The sequence below is a fragment of the Peromyscus eremicus genome, chromosome 8a (assembly GCF_949786415.1).
Source record: "Peromyscus eremicus chromosome 8a, PerEre_H2_v1, whole genome shotgun sequence".
Lineage (NCBI taxonomy): Eukaryota > Metazoa > Chordata > Mammalia > Rodentia > Cricetidae > Peromyscus > Peromyscus eremicus.
Window position 1 is genome coordinate 62,132,240 of NC_081423.1, and position 19,578 is coordinate 62,151,817.

At 50.9% G+C, this 19,578-nt stretch overlaps 2 protein-coding genes across 2 annotated transcripts in view; one reads left to right on the forward strand and one right to left on the reverse strand.

Moving 5' to 3' along the window:
* Window positions 1-9,368, forward strand: part of Nos2 (nitric oxide synthase 2) — a 39,336-nt gene extending 29,968 nt beyond the window's left edge. The window contains exons 21-26 of the mRNA XM_059269564.1: window positions 1,438-1,645; window positions 3,794-3,881; window positions 4,313-4,434; window positions 5,555-5,703; window positions 6,498-6,692; window positions 8,832-9,368. Of these exons, the coding sequence (XP_059125547.1) occupies window positions 1,438-1,645; window positions 3,794-3,881; window positions 4,313-4,434; window positions 5,555-5,703; window positions 6,498-6,692; window positions 8,832-8,930 (861 nt within the window). The 3' untranslated portion in view covers window positions 8,931-9,368. The remainder of the gene's footprint in view (window positions 1-1,437; window positions 1,646-3,793; window positions 3,882-4,312; window positions 4,435-5,554; window positions 5,704-6,497; window positions 6,693-8,831) is intronic.
* A 2,173-nt stretch (window positions 9,369-11,541) lies between these two features.
* Window positions 11,542-19,245, reverse strand: Lgals9 (galectin 9). Its single transcript, XM_059269565.1, has 5 exons — window positions 19,063-19,245; window positions 17,776-17,817; window positions 16,816-16,904; window positions 16,503-16,665; window positions 11,542-12,115 (listed from the first exon to the last, which is right to left on the reverse strand). Exons 1-5 carry the CDS (start codon window positions 19,063-19,065, stop codon window positions 11,969-11,971), a joined length of 444 nt encoding a protein of 147 aa, XP_059125548.1. The 5' UTR covers window positions 19,066-19,245; the 3' UTR covers window positions 11,542-11,968.
* Window positions 19,246-19,578: the final 333 nt, after the last annotated feature.

A 19,578-nucleotide genomic window follows, 5' to 3' on the forward strand; every position in this document is an offset into this window, starting at 1 on the left:
GTGATTTGTCTGTGTCTGGTGGGGGCCGGGCATCCTTTGCTGCCCCATCTTTATTTAGTACACAGCAGTACTGAGCAAATGAGTTTCTCTGAGAGTCGGTATCATGTGCCTGTATTCATGACTTGCCCCATTTCTGTGACAAAATACGTGACAGAAGGAAAGGAAGGTCCAGTCGGTCAGGGCAGAGTCATGACAGGAGTGTGGGTGGCCGGTCACTTCACTTCCGGAGTGAGGCAGCCGAGAAAGGTGGACACGGATGTTCTGCTCACTTTCCCCTTTTTGTTTAGTCTGGAGCCTCAGCCCATGGAAATTCAGGGTGGGTCCTCCCCGGTTAAACCTCTGGAAACACCGGCACAGAGGTGTGTTTCCATGGTGATCGTAAATCCAGTCACATTTACAGCAAAGAGTAGTCATCACACAGCCAAAGTGCACTTCCTCCAATGTGCCCATGGAGGGGCAGCCTCCATGTATGACCTTTGTCTTCCCATAGGTGGGACAAACTCAGTGGTGGGTGACTGGATGGAATGGCAGGTGGGGGCTGGGGTAATGAGTTAGTGGAGCGACAGAGTTGTCTTTGTAAAAGGCGCTGGACACATCACCACCACCTCAACTTCCCTGTGTGAAAAGCTCTATCTGCCTCACTCCACAAGGACTGAGGCTAAGCTAGAAAGGACATCTAGCCACGATTTGAACCCAGATCCAACTGGTTCCAAATTATAGTATAATAAGGAAGTGAGCCCGGCTGGGCCCGGTGGTGCATGCCTGTGATCCCAGCACTCAGGAGGCTGAGGCAGGAGGATAGTGAGTTAGAGACAAGCCTCAGCCAACAAAAGAGTTCAGGGCCAATCTGGGTTATAGAACAAGATCCTGCCTCCACTCCCCTCCCCAAAGAAAGGGCATTGAGCCCTGCCCATGAGGTGTTAATACTGGGGGAGGTTTTTGTGTTTTGATTTTTGTTGCTTGCTCTTGGTTTTGTTTTTGCCCTTGTTTTGTGGGCCCTAGGGGTTGGCCTTAGGGCTCCACATATGCCAGGCAGGTGCTGTACCACTGAGACAAACTCCTCTCTTTCCTATTAGTTTTCATTCTGAGACAAGGTCTCACTAAGTTAGCCAGGCTCGCCCTCAACTCGGTCTGTAGACCCTGCTGGCCTTGAACTTGGAACCCTCTTGCTTCAGCCTTCTGACTAGCTGGGGTTGCAATTCCGCCTCACCACCACCTTAATCCAACCATAATACATTTCTAGGCACAATTGAGAACTGCTACTGGCTGCCCCAGCTCCTTGCTTCCCCTCCAAGACAGTGGCCTCAGCACCCTGGACAGCACCAGTCCTTGCCCATGTTTGTTGAGTGAACGGATAAATACTGGGCGGGGCAGCTCCTTCCCCTACACATGGCAGCCCCCCCCCCCCCCATCCCTCACATTACCCTTGGTTTTTAGCCCTCGGAGTACAATGATTGGAAGATCAGCAACAGCCCCACGTTCCTGGAAGTGCTGGAAGAGTTCCCGTCGCTGCGGGTGCCTGCTGCCTTCCTGCTTTCTCAGCTCCCCCTTCTGAAGCCCCGCTACTACTCTATCAGCTCCTCCCAGGACCACACCCCCTCGGAGATCCACCTCACTGTGGCTGTGGTCACCTACCGGACCCGAGGTGAGGCAGGCGGAATCTGCTGTCATCTGCACGTGTTACTTCTAGGGCAGCTGTACTAGATTGTTCTCTGTGGCTGTGACAGACAGACACCATGGCCACCTCCACTACCGTTTAGGAGAGGAAAGGGTTTGTTTAGCTTACAGGCTACAGTCCACCATCAAGGGAAATCAAGGCAGGAGCGTGAAGCAGGAACCATGGAGGAATGTTGCTTACTGGCTTGTTCCGTCTGGCTCGCTCAGCTACCTTCCTTATACAGCTCAGGACCACCCGTTCAGGGGCAGCACTGCCCACCGTGGGCTAGACTCTTCCTCCATCAGTTAACAGTCAAGAAAATGCCCCACAGCCCTGCCCACGGGCCAGTCTGGCAATTCTTCAACCGAGTCTCCCTCTTCCTGGGTGTGTCAAGTTGATGGCCAAGATTAACCGCCCTGGCAGCAGTTCAACACCTCGATGGAGCTTTGGTCTCTATCGGCTACACGATGCAGTGACAGCCACCTGCCAGAGTTATCAGTAATGTGAGCAGCTGTGTGGGGCACATTGTTGTGAGGCAGGCATGAAGCTCACCCCTTGGTTTACCATCCATTACTGTAAGATCTGACTCCCGTGTGCATTTTACAAGGGAGGAGAGAAGGGCAGGGAGTGGCCAACCCACTTGTTCCGAGACACCCTGTTAATAACTGGAGATGCAGAGACAGGGAGTTTAAGTGCTGAAGTGAAGTGCTGGACCATTGTTACAGTCTCGGACTGTTGAATAGGTTCAAATGTGAGGAGCCTTGAACACCGGAGAACCCAGTTGTTGCTGGTGATCCTAATGATGCAGCCCAATGGAAGGAAATCTTGTATGGATTGTTCTCTATCCCAATGCTCTCATTCTGTGGTGGCCATGTCCCACTCCGTGCTGGGGGCCACACTGAGTGTGGAAACTCTGCCAGCAGGCCCTGCCCTCATAGAGTAGCCACAGAGCCAGTAAAGAGTTCGGGCATGCCAATACTTAAAGATATGGCTGCATGGGTGCCCATAAGCAATGGGTGTCTTGAGGGAGTGAGTGGGGTGTGTGTGCAGCTACCGTAGACTTGGAGGTCCTGTGTTCTGTGCTCTCAGCCTTGGATCCTGCACTGGGTGGACTGGCTGCTTCCTGTTCTGACATCTGTAACTGAGCTCTGTCTGAGCTGGAAGGGCTGGGCAGGGGCCACACCGCAGAGCTCTCCCTTCTTGGCAAAGAGCAGAGTTTCTAAAGATTAGGCAGAGCCTGTATGTAGACAGACCAGACCTCATCATTGGGTGAGAGAGGAGATGCATGTGAGCCCTGCGAAGGCCGATTTATGCAGAACAGAACCAAAGGACTACTTGGGTTGCTGGAGGCCTCCTCATGTGTCTGGTCATGGGGAAGTGAATGTAACCCAGAGGAAACTGGGGTACCTACAAGCCCAGGAAAGGCTGCCGGGGAAGACTGAGATGCCAGAAGAGATGGGGGTCGGGGAGTGGGGTGAAAGACATCCCTCACCCAGGGCTCCTACTGGCCAAGGCCACCTTCATGAGGACACTACAGTGGCCAGCTCTGGGGATTCACTTCACACTGATGTAGGCAGAGCCTTGGCAGGGGGTGCTGGAGGGTCCCTAGACAAACACTTGGGAGATACTCTAGAGCAGTGGATCTCAACCTTCCTAATGCTGTGACCCTTTAATACAGCTCCTTGTGTTGTGGTGACCCCCCCCCCCAACCACAAAATTATTTTCACTGTTACTCCATAACTGTAATTTTGCTACTGTTGTGAATCTTAATGTTAATATCCGATATGCAAACCCTATGAAAGCATCATTTGACCCTTGAAGGGGTCACGACCCACAGGTTGAGAACTACTGCTCTAGATTAAGAGTGAGAGACCTGAGCATGGACCTGAGTCCATTAGGACTTTAGTCACCTGCTCCTTTTTCTGCTCTGTGACCCCGTGTCTGCAATGGCAAAGGGAGCAATTGCCCGTCAGGTCCCTCGCAGCCTTCCCTGCTCTGTGTGGAGAGTTGGGAGAGAAAGTGACTCATCATTCAGGAACTAAGCACCCAAGGGGGTCTGGCAGTGTAGGAAGAGCACCCAGTGGGGTTGCGTGATGACCCCGGGGGTTGTTGGTTAGATCTGTGCTGTCCCTGCAGATGGTCAGGGTCCCCTACACCACGGTGTCTGCAGCACCTGGATCAGCAGCCTGAAGCCCCAGGACCCAGTGCCCTGCTTTGTGCGAAGGTAAGCACCCACTTGGCCCTTCGGAACCCCTGGACTTGGGGATTCTGCACTACAAGGGGAGGATTTAGGACTGAGTGCTCCCCTTGGCCCATAAAGGTTGTGTGTGGGGTAGGGGGGGGCGGTAATTCTGGATCTCTGCATTTTACCATCTGGCCACAAGGTGTGGTGGAGTCAATGGCGAGGACAATGGTGATGATCGTGGTGGGGTCCCAAGTCCATTGAAACTGGCCCTTTCACCAAAAGACTCGCGTGTGGGAGGTGCCGTGCCTGGGCAGGAGGACAAAGCTTTGCACAGGGCTTGGGAATCCATGTCTCCCTCCATCCCCGACAGTGCCACCCTACCAGGTGCTTAGCTCCCAGCTCTATCATGCATGTGCTTCCGGCTCGGGGTGTCTGAAGACCAAGGTCTCCCCGCTTCTGTCTCCTTGCAGTGTCAGTGGCTTCCAGCTCCCTGAGGACCCCTCCCTGCCTTGCATCCTCATTGGGCCCGGCACGGGCATTGCCCCCTTCCGCAGTTTCTGGCGACAGCGGCTCCACGACTCCCAGCACAGAGGTACAGGAGGGGGGCATGTTAGTCACCATGATCTGATCATTACACATGCACATCAAAGTGTTACACTGGACCCCAACCCGTGAGTGGGTACCCGGATTTGGAGGGTTTGCGCCCTGCCCACTTCACGTCTCCTCCATGTTTCCTTGTTTTTTATTAATGTATTTAGAGGGGTGCATGTGTCCAGATGCACACGTGGAGGTCAGAGGTCAACTTGCTTCTCTTCTCCCACCATGTAGGTCCCAGGGTTCAAACTCAATTTGTCAGGCTTAATGGCAAGCTCCTCTCCCTGCTGAGCCATCTCCCCGGCCCATTTTGCTGGGTTTGTTAGTTTTTGTGTGTTTAACACTGGCCTTGTCTTTGGTGCCATCGATGGAGTAACCCATAGAGTGAGCCTGTGAAGAGGTCCTCAGAGCTAAGAGATGAAAGCAATAGATCTTAGATAAAGATCTAAGTAGCTAAGAAATAGCCCAAAAGAAAGGACGTCTCTATGCCTTGAATCCTCTGAGAGGGCTTTTGTAGAACTTTTAGCAATGTTTGGCATTTAAGACCGTGAACATGAAGTCCAGCGCAGTCAAGGGCAATCAGGAGGTTGTTTGGGATGTCCTGGACACCCAAGGCTCACCACGTGCATTTGATGTAGCAGCTCTGTCAGGACACTGTGTCGGGAATGATGGTTTTCACAAAAGAAGTCACAGAATGTCTGATATTTCACTAAAAGAATGCCCTTAGCATGTTACACACACACACACACACACACACACACACACACATATAATAGAGACAAGATCCTGCTAGTGTATCCCTGGCAGGACTGAAAACTCCCTACATGGACAAGGTTGGCCTTGAACTTGCAACAATCCTCTTGCCCCTGCTTCCCAAGTACTGGCTATAATGATATTTTAAAAGGAAAAAATAAAATTAAAATGCAATATGGCAAGCAAAATAAAGATAGACCGGTTGACATAATCATAACTGATACTGAACCTTGTTCTTCAAGAGTGCCTCCATTAACTATAAAGTGGGATAATACCAAATAAGAAACTTACATGTTGGGCACCTGGTGGTCATGGTTTGCCCTCTGGTGGCCATTGTGGTAACTGCAACCTTCTGGGTCTTAAAGGGCTCAAGGGAGGCCGTATGACCTTGGTGTTCGGGTGCCGGCACCCGGAGGAGGACCACCTCTATCGGGAAGAGATGCAGGAGATGATCCACAAAGGAGTGCTGCACCAGGTGCACACAGGCTACTCCCGGCTACCAGGCAAGCCCAAGGTAAGTGCAGCCACCCAGCAAGCCCCCAGAGAGTGCATGATGGCCACTGCCTGGGCTACACAGCCCTCCCTCTCTGAGCCTTCGTCTCCTCTGCTCCAAAGTGGAGACACTTGCACAGCCTCAAGTGATATGAAGAACACTATGATGAGAAGACCAAGCCCAGAATGATTTGAGAATCACACTATAGCTTAATCTCCGCAACGCAGCCAGCTGTAGGTGCCCAGCAGCCCTGGGATGCAGGGCCGTGCCGGAAGATGTCCTGTAGGTTGGCTTTATGCTCAGCTCAGTGAGACCAGAATGTGGAGCTGATTCCACCAGGACCCTCAAATGGGCACTGTGCTCCAGGGGCATGAGCAGTCAGTATAGACTCAGCTCAGAACTTTGTTCCCTGAGGATCCCCCTTGGATCCAATTGCTGGACCATTGGCCATTGTATATGGAAAAAGCAGAGTCCTGACCAACTCCGGGCCCTTCTTTATAAATGGGGAGCCTGGGAGCCTACACTCCAGCCCTAAATCAGAGCTGGAACTGATACATGCTAGGAAGCCCCTTCTTTCTGGGGTATAGGCAGGCGGATCTCAGAGCTCTGGGCAGAGCCATTAGCTTGATGGAGCATCTCTGAACTCAGGGAAGATCTGTGGGTTCCGTTGGTCAGGATACTCGTGTATCCTGAGCTGAGGTCCTGATTAAAGCCCTCAATGGCCCTCCTCCCCTCCCCATGGCCTGACCATATGTGTGCCTGACCACAGGGACCTCAGCATCCAGGGATGGTCCCACCATGTCCTCTGCTTTTAGGTCTATGTTCAAGACATCCTGCAGAAGCAGTTGGCCAACGAGGTACTCAGCATGCTCCACAGGGAGCAGGGCCACCTCTATGTGTGTGGAGATGTGCGCATGGCTCGGGATGTGGCTACCACCTTGAAGAAGCTGGTGGCTACCAAGCTGAACTTGAGCGAGGAGCAGGTTGAGGACTATTTCTTCCAGCTCAAGGTATGGAAGTCGGGGTGGGACCCTAGACAAGGGTGTAGGGGAAGGTCACATGCCATTGGAATCAAGACCAGAACAGCAGAACTGGGTGTGTGTGTGCCCTGAGACCCTCTCCACCACTGCAGAAACCTGAAGGGGGCTGACTGGCTGGGCTCCTGGAGGTAGGACTTCCCGTTCCACACTGGCTGCCAGCTAGCTGAGAAGTCCAGCCAATGTGTTCCTTTTCTCCAGCTGTGGAATCAGAGTAGCAGGCTCAGCTCCCCACACCCCTCCAGAAAGTACTCATGGGGCAGAGCAGGGCTGTGGACACCAGGGCTGGGAGGCCTGCCCCCTAGTGGCCATGGGAAACATATAGTTATTACAGCAGGCTGCTGGCTGGATGCCCTCATGTCGCTCAGGAAGGACTCTTGGTAGCAGGGCTTGCCTTGTTCCAGGTGCTCACCAAGGACCACACTGTGACATTTCCTTCTGCCCTTCTAAGGGCGTCTCATAACTGGAAGAGTGACTGTTGCCCCATTTTGTAGAGGGAAGGGGTGCTGGTACTACAGAATGTGAGAGCCCAGGTACATGGCCTCTCTCTCCCTTTCCTTCTCTCTGCTTCCCAGTCCTGTCCTTAAGGCTTATACTCACGCTCCACGTTTATATTAAGCATCTACTATGTGTTAGAGGCTAAAAACCGGTTAAAAAAACAGGTTTAAAAAAAATTGGCCTGGGGCATGCTAGTGCACACCTGTAATCCCAGCATGAGGGAAACAGAGTCAGGAGGATCAAGAGTTCAAGATTATCCCTTGGTTACATAGTCAGCTCAAGGCCAGCCTGGGCTACATGAGATCCTGTCTCAAAAAAAAAAAAATCAGAAAGCCAGCCTAAATGGACCTTACACTCTGGCAGGGTTGATGAAATAAAACACGTAGAATGTGTATTGCTTCGGGTGAGAATTAAGCAGAACAGCAGCTCAGAGTGTGAGGGGTGTGTGCATTGTTTTAATGATGCTGTTTGAAGAAGGGGGTTACTGGGAGGTGACATTTGAGAAAAATACCTGAAGAAGGTAAGGAAGAAGTCTTGTGCATACTCAGGACAGAGGTCTAGACTATTCTGTGTGGGGGAGCAGCATGTACAAAGGTTCTGGGGTACAGATTATTTTGACATGTGTGATGACCAGCAAGGACATCATGGATACTTCCCCAAATGTATTTAGTGTGCATGTCAGATGTGTTCATGGATTTTTGTCATCAAAAGGGTTACAAGAAGCAGGCGGGGCAGAGGCACTCCATATCTGTAAATCCTAAGGCTTTGGGGAAGGTGAGGCAGGAGAGTGATAAGTGTAAGTCAGTATGGGGTATCTAGGGCCACAGAGATGATTCAGCAGTTAAAAGCATATACTGTTCTTGGAGAGGATGACCTGCCTGTAACTTCAGCTCCAGGGGACATGATACCCTCTTCTGACCTCTGACGGCACTCATGTACATGTACAGCTTCACACACATACATACACACACACACACACACACACACACACACACACATAAAATTGTAGTCAGACATGGTGGCACATGTACACCTTTAATTCCAGCACTCAGGAAACAGAGGCAGGAAGTCTTATTCATTTATTTATTAATAAAGAGAAAACAAGAGCTGGAGGTGTAGTTCAGTCCTTGCCTAGCACATGAGAGGCCCCAGACTTGATCTCTAGTACCAAGGGGGAAAAAAAAACCTCAAGGTCAGATCATTTGGAACACATGTCCAGGTCCACAAAGAGCAACACCAACAGGTGGCTTCCCTGTAAGATTTCTCAGAGCCCTCAGCCTGCTGCTGTGTGCTCTGACTTCAGGACCCGGGGAAAGCAAGGCTCACACAGTCTGTCCCACGTGTGCTGATCTCAGAGCTCACATCCGCCGGCGCCGTGTGAGATGAACACTAGACAGATAGTGAAGAGGCTGGGGTGGGCCACACGCAGTGCCGAGGAGAAACCGAACCTAGGCGCGATGGCAGCATGCCAAGCAAGCAGGAAGGCACAGGGCTAGTGAGTGCCTGCGTCACCAGGAAGCTGGTGCAGCCCCAGGGTTTTATCAGCCTAGACACGGGAACTGAGGGGGCTGGTCCAGCAGAGCTGAAAACCTTGGTCTCTGTTTCCCTCCGCAGAGTCAGAAACGTTATCATGAAGATATCTTTGGTGCAGTCTTCTCCTATGGGGCGAAAAAGGGCAGTCCCCTGGAGCAGCCCAGAAGTACAAGGCTCTGACAGCCCAGGAGTTAGAGCTTCTGGTACAGAATTCAGTGATGGACTCAACTCCCCAGCTGGTCAGGGGCCTGGAGAGACAGAAACGCGATTTTCTCCAAATCCCTCACATCACACCCCGCACCCCACGCACTACCAAGTAGCGTTGTGGAGTACTTGAATCTCTCTCTCTCCTTCTCTCCCTTTCCTCCCCTCCCTTCCTTCCCCTCACACACTTCCCTGGAGCCTTGAAGCTGAGAACGGCAAAAAATGAATCTCCTGATGGAAGCACTTTGGGTGACCACCAGGAAGCGCCATGCCGCCACTCTAATATTTAGCTGCATCGTGTACAGTTATTTATACTTTGTATTTAAGAAAACAAATACCTTTGTCTACTCCCAAGGACTTCTTGGGCCTTTCTCAATGAAAATATTGATATGAAATGCATTTTATTTTAATCACCCTGTGTGTTTGATTGAGTTTTGTAGTGAAAGTGTTCTCAAGTAATACATGGGTTAGGGTTGGTAGGCACCACAGCCCGGACAATGATGCCCCCACGAGGAAGCATGTTTAACCAGGTCCCCAGGGGACAGCCGATGAAGCTTGTGCTTGTCTGGAATTCTCTGGTCATGGCAAGGCAGCAGAGATCAGGGCCTGGAGCTGGGCTTCACACACAAGGTACCTTCTGCAGGGTATGGTGAGCCCTGGGGTTCTTCATAACGGCGGGGAGTTCCTGAGGACCCTGACGACCCTCACCCTATCTTAGAAAATGATGTGCTTGGGGACTGTGGATGTAGCTCAGCTGGCAGAGTACTTGCTTACCTAGCATACGCAAAGCTGTGGGTTTGATCCCCGCCACTGTATAACCTTGGGCGTTTTTGGCACACACTTGTAACCCCAGCACTTAGGAGGTGGAGGCAGGAGGATCTGAAGTTTAAGGTCAGTTCTAACCTACATAGTGAATTTGAGACCATCTAAAAGAATGAGAGAGAGTGTTGGTTGTGCTCCATGACCTGTTTACCGAGAGTTTAGCCAGCCATGATCTGGCACCTGCCAAGACAGGTGCAATTCTCTGCATGTGAAGCCTCGATGTGAAGGGTACCACCATCCTCACCTGCCTGGAAGACTGGGGAACTCCAGACTGGAGACTGGGGGCTGGGGAGATGGCTCAGTTGGTAAAATACTTGGTATACGTTTGGATCCCCAGCACCCACATAAACTAAGCTAGGTGTGGTCCTGTCATCCCACTCCTGGGAAAGTAGAGACAGGCAGACCCCTGGAGCTCACTGGCCACAGGCCTAGTTAATCAGTGAGTTTTGGGTTCAGTGAAAAACCTGGTCTCATAAGATAAGGTGGACAAAAATTAAGGAAGACACTAAGGCCAGGCATGATGGCACATGTCTTGAATCCCAGAACTCGAGAGGCAGAGGCAGAAGGATTTCAGTGAGTTCAAGGCAGCCTGGTCTACAGAGTGAGTTCCAGGACAGCCAGGGCTACAAAGAGAAACCTTGTCTAGAAGAAGAAGAAGAGGAGGAGGAGGAGGAGGAGGAGGAGGAGGAGGAGGAGGAGGAGAAAGAGGAAGGAGAAGGAGGAGGAGGAGAAAGAGGAGGAGGAGGAGGAGGAGGAGGAGGAGGAGGAGGAGGAGGAGAAGAAGAAGAAGAAGAAGAAGAAGAAGAAGAAGAAGAAGAAGAAGAAGAAGAAGAAGAAGAAGAAGAAGAAGAAGAAGAAACTCAGAATTGGCATTGGCCTCTGGCGTCTATACACATGCAGACACATTTTCACTTGCATGCACATAGGCACATAGACACACACACACACACACACTGGCTCAGTAGGTCTGGGAAGGACTTGATGCTGCTTTTTCTTTTTCTTTTCTTTCTTCTTCTTCTTCTTCTTCTTTTTTTTTTTTTTTTTTTTTTGGTTTTTCGAGACAGGGTTTCTCTGTGTAACAGTCTTGGCTTGTAACAAGTCCTGGAACTTGCTTTATAGACCAGGCTGGCCTCGAACTCACAGAGATCCTCTTGCCTCTGCCTCCCGAGTGCTGGGATTAAAGGCGGGAGCCACCACCACCGCCACCGCCACCACCACCACCGCCTGGCTCTGCCTCTTCTTTCCTTCCATTTGTCTTTATGTGAGACCAGGTCACACTATGTAGCCCAAGCTGGTCTTGCCTCAGCCTTGCAGGTGAGCAGCTCCCAGCTGTTGCTGCTCTGAGGTCTCAAAAATGATGGGGGCCTTGATGAGTTAGCAGGGTGCGGGGGGGGGGGGGGGGTCCCTCATGCGGCAGGTCTCCACCCCAACCCCCTCTGCTGGGAAGCACACAGCAGATCAACTCCTCAGCCCATTACCTCCCCTCCCACCCAGCACAAGCTGCCACGGGCACAGCCTCTGCCCAGCCCCTCCCCACCTAGGGGCTTGAGGTTGTTTACACAGAGGCCAGCATTCCTGTCAGAGACCCTGGGTCCCAGCCCCCACCCACTTACTCCAACACCTTGTGGGAGGTGTTTGGGAGGGGGGTTTGGGAGGGGGACCCCTGTGAGCAGGTGTGGGCACCAACCTGTCTCTTCCCTTTCCCTTTAATAGGTTCCAGAATGTCTCCAGATCCATTCAAAAACAGAGCCGTCTCACATGTGTGTGTAAACAAGCATTATTATTTATTTTATGGGCACTGGGAAAGAGTGGGGAAGAACTGATGAGGACATTCTAGTCAGTTGGAGGCCAGTGAGATGCCATCACAGTGGCCTTCCTGAGGTGGGGTGAAGGGAAGGCGGGGTAAAGGAAAGGGCCCGAGAGGTTAAAGGTCAGAGAAAGGGGCAGAGCCACGGAGGGCACGTCTCTCAGTGTATAACTCACTTGAGAACAATGGGACTGTGGCTGAGATGCCACATAGACCAGGACACCCCCTTTGTGGAGGGGAGTGAACTGGGAGTTGCCCCTTCCCAGAACGCCTGTCAGAGGTGCTATTCTGATGGCGGGATTGGGGAAGCCAGGCCTGAGACAGAGAAGAGGTGACAAGATACACACAAGGTGCCCCAGCCCTCATCTCTAGCCAGGGACCCTGCCTATGTCTGCACGTGGGTCAGCAGGACGTCACCTGCCACTTCTAGACTGTTGATGCCTGGCAAGTTCTTCAGACGGTGGTAGTATTCACACAGGTGTTGCCCGTTCACGGAGACCTTGAAGCATTGAACTTCACATAGGATCCACACCTGGGGAGAGACGCCACAACATTTGCACGGCACTTGGGAACCCAGGCCGGTGTCTCCCTCCCCCACCTCCCCTTCCTCAGGAGCAAGCCTAAAACCTGGCCCTTGGCCAATATGAATGGTTTGCCCTTCACCAAACATGAGTGTTCTCTTTGCCTACTACATTAGCATAGGCTGTTCCCAAGCCTAGAATGCTGTTCCCACCCTCTACACCTTCCATACAGGGACCAGTGCTGGTCCGTCTCTTGCAATGACCTTCCATGTCTCTCTCACCTGCTGATCCCCACCTATTTCAGCCAACTGTCTGCCTAGACCATATCCCTCACCCCCATGCTCGCTCTCCAGCTGAACCCTCAGCCACTAGCAATAGGAATGCTGGCTCAGGCTATCTGAGTCTCCAGTGCTCCATGCCTGGTCTCCTCTAAGTCATTTTCAATGAGACAATTGACACATGGCCACTGCTAACACTCATATCGAACTGAATAAGGAACAGGTTAATACTCATCACACTGTATGTGGGCACTATCCAGAGTATGCTGCAGACTCCGCCTGTCCTATCCTTTCTGCTCTATGAGATTCAGTCTTGTTAGGTCTTTGTTCTCACTAAATTAAAACCCAAGCTCAAAGGGCTAGAGAGATGGCTCAGCAGTTAAGAGCACTGGGTTCACTTCCCAGCTCGCACATGGAAGCTCACAACTGTCTGTAAACTCCAGTTCCAAGGGATCTGATACCTTCTTCTGACTTCTGAGGGCCTCAGGCTTGTGTGCACGTGGTGCACATATATCCATGCAGAAAAACATTCATATGCATTAAAAACAAACAAAAGACCCCACAAAAACCTCAGCAGGGTATGGCAGCTCATACCTATAATCTTAGCAGTCAAAAAAAGCCAGGCTTGCTGCACGTCTGCAATTAATTCCAGCACTTGAGAGGCAGGAGGATTGGCAGTTCAAGGCCAGCCTTGACTACATAGTGCAGGTGGCCATGTCAGAGGAGCAGCAGATGGCAGTTGACTTCAGAGTGTTGGCCCACCAGGAGGCGAATCCCTTATGGATGATAGACAAGGCCCCAAGACCACAGACCCCAGAGTGTCTTTTGCTTCTGCTGTGCCTTCACATGTTTGCTGCTGCCATCTTTCTCTGGTGTCTGGCATGGTGTGAATGGGTGTGGGGAGACCCCCACTGCCTGTAAGGTAGTGTGTTTATCTCATAGAAAAATCCCATTCTACTGGGCATTTTTACCTGTGGATTATTATGAAGATGATTTCTTCCTAAGCTGTACTGTCTAATTGATGATAATAATAATGTGAGTTTAAATAGAGATTTGAATAAATTTGAGGAAGTGTCACACAGATAGAGCACAGGAGTTTCTATTGAGGAGCTGTACAGACTGGGGCTTAGGTTAATGATTAAGGAAAACAATTGAATCCAGTAGCCCAGTTAGTTTAAATTCTTTTCATCTTAATGTTGGGAGAGGCGTTCACAGGTTTCAGAGTGCATCACAGCTGAAACAAAGCTCTGAAAATAACGTAAAGATAGACTAAGATGTTTTTGTCAAATAGCTTTGAGGCGAAAAACCCAAGAAGACAATCTAAAGTTTTAGAAAAGCACATAGTTGAGTGAGAAACTCTTTAAGGTTAGGGAACAAGAACAAAGAAGCCCAATTATTATTCACTGATGTGCCTTTCTTGCTAGGATTGGTTGATGACCAAAGGTGATGATTAATTCCTTATACTCATTTCTGCCCTCAGTCTCCTGGTATAACAAAACTATTGATGAGTGGATGTTGTAGAATATTATTTTAAGATGTGCTACATTTGTTTATGCTGTAGAACATTTGTTTAATGATGCAAAGATATGTTGCATTCTTTCTTGTTGCGTTTTTTAACTCTGTGAACCTATGTTACTTTTTGTTTGTTTGTTTGTTTGTTTGTTTTTTAAGACAGGGTTTCTCTGTGTAGTTTCAGTGCCTGTCCTGGATCTCGCTCTGTAGACCAGGCTGGCCTCGAACTCACAGAGATCTGCCAGGCTCTGCCTCCTAGGTGCTGGGATTAAAGGCGTGCGCCACCACCGCCCAGTGAACCTGTGTTACTGTGCCTGTCTAAAACACCTGATTGGGCTAAAAAGAGCTGAATGGCCAATAACTTGGCAGGAGAGGAAAGGTGGGGTTGGCAGGCAGAGAGAATAAATGAGAGGAGAAATCTGGGAAGGAGAGGGTCAAGGAGCAAGAGAAGAAGAAGAGAAGGACATCAGGGGCCAGCCACCCAGCAGCACAGCCAGCCACAGAGTGAGAAAGAAAGGTAGATAGAAACAGAAAAAGATAAAAGCCCAGAGGCAGAGGTGGATGGGATAATTTAAGAAAAGCTGGCAAGAAACAATCCAAGCTAAGGCCGGGCATTCATAAGTAATAATAAGCCTCCATGTGTGATTTATTTGGAAGCTGGGTAGTGGGCCCCCAAAGGAGTAAAGAGTAATAAAACAGCTAACAACAAGTGGGTATGCACCCTAAAGATTTAAAGTAGAGGGGACTGTTTTTCATGTATAAAAGTTTAGATTTGTGGGGCCGGGCGGTGGTGGCGCACGCCTTTAATCCCAGCACTCGGGAGGCAGAGCCAGGTGGATCTTTGTGAGTTCGAGGCCAGCCTGGTCTACAGAGTGAGTTCCAGGAAAGGCGCAAAGCTACACAGAGAAACCCTGTCTCGAAAAAAAAAAAGTTTAGATTTGTGATTCCTTTAAGATTCCTGATAAGATTACCTTTCAAGATAAGTAATAAAGTGATTGGTCCTTTCTTTGTAACTGCAAAATGCAGCCTGCCAGTAAAAGAATACCTTGCTTGCCTACACTGTTAATCTATAACAAGTTGCTTGGGTATGAATGTACGTGGGTTCTCAGGATAATTTGTTTTCATCTGTAATACGTAAAATGTTTAATCATGTTAGGGGATATGGGAAGCATGCTGTTTTTCACTTGTATTCATTGTAATCCTTCACTTGAAAAACAAATTATAACTGCATTGTAATTTTTATGCTGCTTGAAAGATTTTTGCTGGGGTATATAAGCTGTCAGGGAAAGAATAGAGTTAGAAGGAGTTAGAAGGAAAACATGAAGAATAAAGATAGAGTTAGAAGGAGGAGAAGGAAAACATCAAGAATGGGAGAAGGAAATCACCAGGAAAAATACGGAGTCAAGATACAGAGGAAGAATAAAGAAGGAGACCATCAGGAGAGAGTGTGAGCGCTTTACCCCCTCAGATAAAAAAGCCGGAGGATGCCAGCTCAGTGGATTCCCTTTGAGCCCTGTACTGCTCCAGGCTGGCCCCCCAGGCAGTGATAACAGAGCAAGCGTGAGGCTAGCCTAGGTTACATGTCTCAACAACAGTAACAAAACGCAAGCTCCTTTCTCAGCCCACAGAGCCCTATACTCTCAGCCTTGTGGCAGAGAATATTGCCATCACATTTTCAAACGATGAATGCACATTGCCCTGGGATGGGCCCAGGCATTGATTTTTCTTCTTTAAGCTCATGGGGTGATTTGACGTCATACTCAGGGTGGATAAGGCCTGCTCAGGGTATCAGGCTTCCAGCTGCTGCACTGGTACCGCTCTTAGAGTGTTTCCCCCTAGGTGACACAGAGTGGCATAAGCACATGAGTGAATGGCAAGTCCCTCTTGGGTTTGATTGGTGCCAGCTGGCCGGTGTGACCTCATGCAAGTGACCCGTCCTTGTGAGTTCATTTGCCCCTCTGTGGAAAGCAGGACAACAAGGCCCCAGAGTGGGGGGCTGTGCTCGGACTTATTCAGGAGCTGAGGCGGCGTTGAAAGTCTGAGGCCTGGCTGCGTTCAAGACCCTGTCTCAACACAGCAGAAAGAAAGAAAAGAAGGAAAGAGGGAGGGAGGGGGAAGGGAGGGAGGGGGAGGGATGGAGGGAAGGAAGGAAGGAAGGAAGGAAGGAAGGAAGGAAGGAAGGAAGGAAGGAAGGAAATGAAAGGAGTGCTGGGAGATGGATGTGGTGGCTCAGGCCTGCAACCTCCGCCCTTGGCCAGCTGAGGTAGATGGATCCCCTGCGCTCTAGGCCAGTCACCCTACAGCGTGAGTTGTAGGTGAGCCTGGGCTAAAGTGAGTCCCTTCCTAAAACTAAACAAAACAGAACGGAGGGCTGGAGACGCAGCTCGGTGGTATTGTACTTGCCTAGCATGCATGAGACTGTAGACCAGCCCCCAGAACAGGGGGAAGGGGGCCTCGCAGATACAAGCCCTTACTTCAGCAGGGACAGTAGTCATGAAACACCAATCTGTAGAGCGTTCTCCCTTCTCTGGGATGCAGCCCTCAGACGTCTGCCCCCTGCATCACAGACCCGTGCACCCCTCCCTCCTCTTGCACCCCAGCATCTTACTGAGAAGCTCTGGCCACGAGTGAAGGGCATATTCCCAGGCAGCTTCCGCTCCTCAGGCCCCCAGGAGTTGTTGATCTGGGTGTTTCGGACTACAGCCTTCTCATTAAAACGGGGATTCAGGTGAAACGCGATGTCCATCCCCGAGCGAAGGTTGATGTGGAACCTGGAATGGGCAGTTCACAGAGACCCTGTCTGACCACTGAGCTCTGGGCCCAGTTCCTACCCATCACCCCCAGGTGGCTCAGAGCCAGAGGCTGGCCAGAACCACACTGGGAGCCTCTGGTCTCCCAAGAGCCCTGGAGGCCTTTCTTACCTCTGAGCATCAGGCAGGACCGTGCCTGATATGATGATGGACTTGGATGGGTAAAGCCCATTTGGGATGGAGGTGAACAAAGGTATAGGCTGTTGGAAGAGTGAAAACGGATCAGCAGCAGCTGGACAGCTGCAGTGGGGACTCAGCACAGGGGGCTGTGGACTCTGAAGTCACGCCTGCAAGTCCTGCATCTTCTGGAAGGGACCCAGGTTATTTACTTGGTTCATCAAATGTCAAAAGAAAACCTTCCAGTGTTTCCTAAAATCCATTTCAATTATCATGAGAGGGACTTTGGCAGGGCACAAATGGCTTGTTGGGGTGTTGGGGTTTGAATGAGAATGTCCACCCCCAGATGCTCATATATTTGAATAGTTGGCCCCCAGTTGGTGGCACTGTTTGAGAAGGATTGGGAGGTGTGGTCTTGTTGGAGAAAATGTGTCACTGGGGATAAGCTTTGAGGTATCAAATGACTGTGCAATTCCCAGACTCTGACTCTCTCTCTCTCTCTCTCTCTCTCTCTCTCTCTCTCTCTCTCTCTCTCTCTCTCTCTCTCCCCCTCCCTCCCTCTTCCCCTCCTACAAAATGTAAGCTTCCAGCTCCAGCTCCAGTACCATATCTATCTGTCTGCTGCCATGTTCCCTGCCGTGATGGTCATGGTCTCTGAAGCCCCAAACTACACTCTTTCTCCTATAAGTTGCCTTGGTTATGATGTTTATCACATCAATAGAGAAGTGACTAAGGCAGGTGTACAGTTTGCTCATGTTGAAGGCACCATTTAAAAGTTAAAAGCTCTATTCCACTGTCTGCTCATTTACATGGCTGTTTTTAACTGTTTGCCTGGATGCAGGAACCTTCATGGATCATGCAAGTCAGGGGAGTGTCCCCCACTAAAGCTGCCCTTCACCTCTCACCCTGCCTAACACCGGCTACAGCTCGGGCCCTCTGAAGGAAACCACTTACATAGGACATGTTGGGGTATATCACAGGCTGGATTCCAGGAGGCTGCAAAAGAGATCAGGATTCCATACAGAAACACAAGGTAAATGGTGGCCCACACTTCAGGGGGACCCCAATATCCAGCCCTTGAGACCTCCCATTCCCCTTCTCTGTCACACCAGCGTTTCTGAAACTTCCTGCTGTTTTCCTGGACCCATTATGGTCCCCTACCCTTCAAGCACGCCCCTTGCAGCCCCACAAACTTGGGGTCCCCCACCAGCACTGCGCTGGGGAAAGAGAATTAGACTGGCCTGGTCAGTAGTGCTTTGGCATGGACTTGACCTCAGTAAGCCAGCTAGAGGCTGGGGCCACCACACTCCAGCCTGGGCAACCAGAGGACCAGTGTGTCTGCCCGTCCAATCCTCTGAAGACTGTTCCTGAATCTCTGCTGTCCCGAGGAGAGTCTGAGCGGCGCCATCTTCCTAGCTAGCACGGGGCCCATCCCCAGCTTTCCCCATCTTCTTTCCTAAGCACTTTGGTTCCAACTGTGTGACTCTAGGGAATTCTGGTTTTGATTAAAGGAAAGTGGTGGGGCTGTGAGATAACCAAAAATGTTTAGACTTACACGAAACATCTGTCCAGGGGCAGCACTGTGAACTGTGTGGATGATGGTTTGAGTCTGGGGGCAAAAGAAATGGGTCTTAACCAGTTCTCACCACTGTGAAGACTACTACCTGCCACCAGGGGGCGCTACATGATCCCCACCCTTAAGCCTGAACCTTGAACTGTAACTAGGGGCATCGATCACCACAGCCCCTCCCCAGACACCCACGTACACTAGGGGTGGGGAGAGGCGTTTCTCTACTGGAGAAGGTGGATTGCGACGAGAGTTCCACCCCACCAGCCTTGTTTTGCAGGAGGGAAGGGTGAATGTGTGGCTCCCTCTGGGGCAAACAAACCCTTTCAGATTTTCTGACCCACTTCTGCTCCCCGGTGCTGGGATTACGGCTGCGCACCACGTTGTATGTGGCGTGCTGAGATTCAGACTGGGCCTTTGCAAGCGCTGGACAAGCACCCCACCAACGGAATTCATGCCCCAGCCCCATTTTCTATTGGGTCAGAGCCAGCCAAGCACACCTGCGACCCCTTCCCACCAACATCGCTGAGGCCTGGTGGCTGAGGCCTGGTGGGTGGGGAGTGTGGGTAGCCTTGTCTGCCCTCATGGGGGAGGCTAAGCCTGCTCCTCCTTTTAACGCACAACAGGAGCCATATTGAAGAGGTTCTAAAACATAAAATGATCAAGGGACTTACCATGGGTGGCTGGTGGACAGGCCGAATGCCTTGGGGCTGAGAAGGATCAAGGGAGGTAAAAGGAGAGATGTTATCTCTGGGGTCACATGGGGTGAGAGGTGACTTCAAACTCCAGGTGTGCTTATTATGGTCGGCTGTACCTTCCTAGACACGTAACCTCCTTTCTGAGCCTGCTGCACCCAAATACTCACCCTCGTGTGCACAGGGGTGTCAGGATTAAGGGAGGGAGACTGTCTCCTGGCTTCCTGAGGAATCAATCTGCCGACCATGTTGCTTCTCTGGGCCCCTTAGTGGCAAGAGCCCCACCCCCAGCTCCCCATTTCACCTGCTAGGTGAAAGTGAGCATTTAGTGCTTTCCAGGAGGGCAGCATCCCTGACTCCCATCCCTCCGGTGAGGCCTGAGGCTCTTAGAGGTTAAGCAAGTTGTCCAGGCTAGCCCAGGTAGCAAGCAGGTGAAAAGATTCCTAATAGACCCGAGCTGGGTCATATTGTATCCATCACATCCTGTATCCTCCC